General features: G+C 41.0%; 1 protein-coding gene across 1 annotated transcript; it reads left to right on the forward strand.

Annotated features, from left to right (window-relative positions):
• Positions 1-1,862: 1,862 nt before the first annotated feature.
• On the forward strand, positions 1,863-5,628 carry LOC137945214 (calcium-dependent protein kinase 10-like). Its single transcript, XM_068790991.1, has 7 exons — positions 1,863-2,693; positions 2,813-2,956; positions 3,059-3,211; positions 4,025-4,140; positions 4,244-4,411; positions 4,797-5,027; positions 5,107-5,628. The coding sequence occupies exons 1-7, from the start codon at positions 2,027-2,029 to the stop codon at positions 5,263-5,265; spliced, it is 1,638 nt and encodes a 545-aa protein (XP_068647092.1). The 5' UTR covers positions 1,863-2,026; the 3' UTR covers positions 5,266-5,628.
• Positions 5,629-6,000: the final 372 nt, after the last annotated feature.

Here is a 6,000-nt window from a genome sequence, read left to right on the forward strand (position 1 = left end):
AAAGTGTCTCTAAATTCTTCTTTATTTTGTCGTAAGAGACCATGCACCTGCAACCACTGGATCAAACTCATCACTATCTTTTTCCTCTTTTTAATCATTCAATTTCCTTTTGCCTTCTCTCTTCCCACCCTCTTTTTTTTTTTTTTTTTTTCCTTTAGCATTTTAATCCCCAATTCTCCTCTGTACCTCTAAGCAGGTGATCTAATCCATTAAAGAGGTAGGATTTTGTTTTTGTTTTTCTTTGTTTGGAGAAGAGAAGACACCAGAATGAGAAAAGCAAAGACACAGTCGAGCAACGCGTGGTTGAATGTCTGGAACCCTAGAATACGCGTAGAATAATCAAATCTATCAATAAAGTAGGAAAAGAGAAACGTAAAAGCAGGTCTGCAGAAGACCTGACGAATGAGGTTTTTGAGTTTTTCTTCTCTTTCTTCTCTATTTCTGCTTCTCCGGAATTCAGTCTTCGAGTAACAATGGAGTCAAGAGCGCCACGTTGACGCCGTCTGCTTCGTCTGCCTCGTAGAGACTCACCTAATCTGCCGTCGGCACGGAGAAATTCTCTTGTCTTGAACAAACAGACGAATTATCTTTCTCCACGAATGACCGTATTAATAATAATCATAAACTATTTATTTATTTTTAAAATTATGCAATAAAATGACCCAAAAATAATTAAAAATAAATCAAGGCCTTAGTTAAAATTACAAAACTAAAAAGGCAAACACAAAGAAATTAAATTTCGAGGAACCAAATTGTGGCTGAAGCAATGCCGACACGCATAACCGTTTTGCGCCTTATTAATGATATTTAAATCACGTCCTTATTTCAAAATAATTACATTTCCTTACTTTTAGTACAGCCCCCTAATAAACCCAGTATTTACGAGAATGATATCATGAAGGCCGACGTCGCAGACAACAGAAACACGACACGTGGCAAGTGTAGACAGGGAGTGGATCAACCAGTTTCTGCTTCGCTGTCAGAAGCTTTTTCGACGACTTGACCAACAGAGACGAATTTACCTCGGTACCGGTTTAGAAAGTCCTCCAGTGCTGGGTGAATCAAAAGGGACAGTGTTATCTCTTAAATAACAATAATGCCATTGGATAAGATTCCGTGGCACTGATTAATTAATTTTAATTAATGTAATGCCAGTATAAAATATTGTAAAAAATTAAATGTTCCAAAATGGTAATAATATTTTAAATTTTTATTATGAAAAAATGGCTATTTCGTATTCGATTACAGTTTATTCTTATGAAAATAATGTAACCATTGATTGAGTGAACTACAAAGATTGCAATAAAAGGGAACTATGAGGGCAAGTTCGTAACTTCGGGTGAAACTGACGTCCGTCTCCGGTCACCGAACGGACAAAATTTGTGCGATTAAATTATAGTTAACAAAGTAGACTGGCGTTGTTTGTCAGAAAAAAAACAGAAAAAGACATAATTAAAGGCCTTTGACCGTTCTTGTTGCCCTTCTCCCCGTCATTAATCACAATTGATCAATCGACGGCTGATATAGCTCGAACTGGATACGACTTCGGAAAACACAAAAATCGGTTAGAGCCGGACCGGAACAATGGACCCAACCAGAGCTACAAATGAGTAGGCGGTTGAATGGGTCTAAAGATTTGTAAGATCGAAAGGTCCGATTGATCCCATTTGTCACTTTCTCGTGATTTGGATTTGTTGAGTCACAATCTCAGCGGTCAATAGATTAAGACCATTAATTTAGTTTGGTCTGGAAGTCTATCAATATTATTGGGTATTTTTGTCAATTCAGAAGAACAGTTCGTGAGAAGTATACAGTTGTAGTGGCCTGTAGCGCGTGTGCTCCCCAGGATGGAATATGGATAGTTGAAAATCGAAAAGACTATCTTCATCTTCTTCCTCTTGGCTACAGACCATGTCACCGGCCAAGCTTCGGCATCTTTGTGAGCACAGAAAGAAGGGTAAGAGTTTTTAGTTTGAATAGGAAGCATTAGCGGCAGCGGCAGCGACAGCGACAGCGGCTGTGATTCATGGGGAATTGCTGTGTGAGACCATCGTCCGGCAACGATGGCCAGTCGCAGCAGCGAGGGAAGAAGAAGCGCCGCCGCAGGCACCACCGCAAGGAGCGCCGGCCAAACCCTTTTTCCGAGGATCCTGTACGCTTTCCGGCTCCAATCCGGGTCCTCAAAGACGTCGTTCCTTTCTCTCACCGGAGCCGAATTGGCGACAAGTACATCCTCGGGCGGGAACTTGGCCGCGGGGAGTTTGGAGTTACGTATTTGTGTACCGACAGGGAGACGAAGGAAGCCTTGGCTTGTAAATCTATTTCGAAGAAGAAGCTGCGTACGGCTGTTGACATAGAGGACGTCCGCAGGGAGGTGGCAATCATGTCGTCTTTGCCGGATCACCCGAACATCGTGCGTCTAAGGGCCACGTACGAGGACGTCGAGGCCGTGCACCTTGTTATGGAGTTGTGTGAGGGAGGGGAGCTTTTCGACCGGATTGTGGCTCGGGGGCACTACAGTGAGCGCGCCGCCGCCGCGGTGGCCCGTACTGTGGCGGAGGTCGTACGGATGTGTCATGACCATGGAGTCATGCATAGAGATTTGAAGCCGGAGAACTTTTTGTTCGCGAATAAGCGCGAAAATGCATCCCTCAAGGCCATTGATTTCGGGCTCTCTGTGTTTTTCCGGCTAGGTCTCGGTTTCATCTCGTGGCCTGGATTTGATATTTTAGCGTCGATTTTCTTTTTCCCTTTTACCTCTCTTGGATTTTGCGAACTCCTTTTATGAAATTAGATATAAATTTTTCGGCAGGGGAGCGGTTTTCGGAGATAGTGGGGAGTCCTTACTACATGGCGCCGGAAGTTCTGAAGAGGAACTATGGGCCGGAGGTCGATATCTGGAGTGCTGGGGTGATTCTATACATCCTACTATGCGGGGTCCCGCCATTCTGGGCTGGTATAGATTCTCGGATGACTGAATTGTTCCCCATCTGTTTCCAGTGTTTGGCTGCTGAATTCATCCCCCTACTGATTTTCTTGTTTGTTCTCGTTGATATAGAGACCGAGCAGGGGGTCGCTCAGGCAATTCTTCGCGGTGTGATAGATTTTAAAAGGGATCCATGGCCGAAGGTGTCAGAGAGTGCAAAGTGTCTTGTTCGGCAGATGCTGGAGCCAGACCCGCGGCGCAGACTGACTGCTCAGCAGGTGCTTGGTAAGTAGGGTTCTTTATTACTCTTTCATGCCCTCGAGTTCCAATGGGTGTTCGTGTTCTTAGTCACAGTGGCAGGCATGGTGTCATGACCCGTGACTCTTCTGCGGCAGATAATGGATGTTACTTACTGCTGTTAGATGTTGCATTTAGAATTTCTGTCAGAGTCCTCTTTAATGGTGATACCTGTCTCCCAGTGTGGACGAACATGTCTGCTCTCCTTCCTGTTCTGTCTGATGTGATCTGGCTTGGAATATACGTTCACTTTGAATTTAATTCTGTCTAGGTAGGAATATTCGTGCACTTCGACGAAATGTATTCTCATGGATGGATACTTGCACTTTGAACTTCCCACTAATGAAAAGTGTATTGAAGTGCCACTGCTTGAAATTGTTTGAGAATTACCATCATGGGTAGCGGTTAAGAGTGAAGTATACAGGTAGTCAATTCAAAGGGCTTGACTTGCCAGTGAGTTTTAAAACTTTGACCTAGAGCCCTGAACACTTTCTGTTTGCAATTTGTGTGAAGACATGATGAATCGCAGTCACATAGCTGTCACATATTGGTAGTCTGATGGCTGTGAGTTTGATGGCTACAGCAATAGGAAGAAAAGGAATTTTCAAATTTGTGAAGTTGCTGAAACAAGTACTAAATTTCAAGAAATGTTGTCATCTTCTCCCTGATCTATGTTCTTCTTACTGCTTAATATGTTTAGAGTGTTAAATAATGTGAGTGGGTACATAAGCCTTTCAAGTCTTTTTCAGTAAATATCACAGTAGATATCATTCTAACATCCTCCCCTCTCTTTGTCTGTAGAGCATTCCTGGATCCAAAATGCAAAGAAAGCTTCAAATGTCCCATTGGGTGATATTGTGCGTGCAAGGCTCAAACAATTCTCTGTGATGAACAGATTCAAGAAAAAGGCAGTTCGAGTAAGCATCTGACAGCATCATTCCTAAATTTGTTTCCCTATTCTTTTCCAATTCTACCAGCAGCTGAAGGACTTGTCTTAAATTTCGTCGATGAGTATTTCAGGTGATTGCAGAGCACTTGTCTGTTGAAGAAGTAGAGGTCATAAGAGACATGTTTAAACTGATGGACACTGACAACAATGGAAAGATAACATTCGAAGAACTGAAAGCTGGTCTTCAGAAGGTTGGGTCCCAGCTAGGTGAACCTGAGATGCAAATGCTCATGGAAGTAGTAAGTATTCCAGCCCTATTCTTCTTTATCTTTCCTCCTAACAGTTACCTGTTCAACTGGGATTTAATTTTTAAGGTCTTTGAGATGTGATGTCTCTGTCTGTCCACTTGATCAAATGCTACAAATGTTTTGGAAACTTCTGGAACTATGCAAAGGAATCTAGTCCCACTTTGAGAGATCATTTGTCCTTACTTCAACAAAGGAAGCATGGACTTCTTCAAGTAGAACCGTTTCCTCCTTGGTGCCAATTCAATACTAAACAACCATGTCTTTGCTCACTTATTGTTGAAATTTGGGGTCACAGTTTTCTTTTGCAATCTTGCTCTACTCCAAGACATTTCAGTTGGAATCACCCGGCTAATATATCTAATTTGTTGCATTTTAGGGTGATGTAGATGGCAATGGCACATTGGACTACGGGGAGTTTATTGCGGTCACAATTCATTTGCAGAGAATGGAAAATGATGAACATTTCCACCGTGCATTTAAATACTTTGACATAGATGGTAACGGATACATCGAAATGGATGAACTTCGAGAAGCCTTGATGGATGACAATGGTGAAACTGATAATGAAGTATTGAATGATATTATGCATGAAGTTGACACAGATAAGGTGCGTGTTATTACTCTCTGCAGTCCACCTTAGCTATCACAAAATTTTTAATCCGTTATCCTTGCCATATACTTGTCAGGATGGCCGTATAAGCTATGAGGAGTTTGTTGCTATGATGAAAGCTGGGACGGATTGGAGAAAGGCGTCTCGTCATTATTCAAGAGAGAGGTTCAAAAGCCTAAGCATTAACCTCATGAAAGATGGCTCCCTGAAGCTGGACACTGAGGTTGAGAGTTAAGCTGCATATAGTAGGACTAGCTCGTGCTTTTGGTCGGTTGTTCTTTGTTAATCAATGTGAATGGGGGAGAGAATGAGAACTTTGACCTGGCCGTCAGAACCTGGATGGTGGTACCTGAAATGAAGTTTGCTTCTCAAATTTGGCTTCTGAAGAAGAGAATTATTTGGAGCTGTTGTCTCGCATTGGCATGGTGAAAGTATGGTAAGTGTGGTGATTATTCTTTGTTTCCCATTTTTGTATCAATTTTACTGTAAAGTGTATCACTAGTTTCAACGAAAATTACAACCTGCTTGTAGATTTGTAGCTTGAGCATATTGCGGTCTGCATTTGACAAGAATGAGAATTGAGATGTATTTTTTTCAAGCGTCGGACTGGTAGGCTTTCTACTTGGCCCGTGTTCTTTAGTTTTTGGAATCATGTTTACTATTTATCAGTAGCTTTTTTAGCTTAAGGCAATTCATTATAGTAAAATTTATGTTATGTATCAATTTAATTAAATAAATATAAATTTTAATGGTCTTAATATGTTACTAAAAATCGAAACACTCCCCAATCCCCAAAGTTGTATTTTTGAACATAAAAAATGAAAAAAAATTAAAGAAAAGAAAAGAAAAGAAATTTTTTTTCCTCTTGTTTGGATAATTATGAAAAATAAGAGAGAAAACAAAAAAGAAACATGTTTTCTATTATTTAAATGCATAAGAAAATGAAAAAAAATACTAATATTTAAATTTT

The sequence above is a fragment of the Aristolochia californica genome, unplaced genomic scaffold (assembly GCF_029961685.1).
Source record: "Aristolochia californica isolate CCGP_79_NKW_82.1479 unplaced genomic scaffold, dmAriCali1.0.hap1 SCAF_12, whole genome shotgun sequence".
NCBI lineage: Eukaryota > Viridiplantae > Streptophyta > Magnoliopsida > Piperales > Aristolochiaceae > Aristolochia > Aristolochia californica.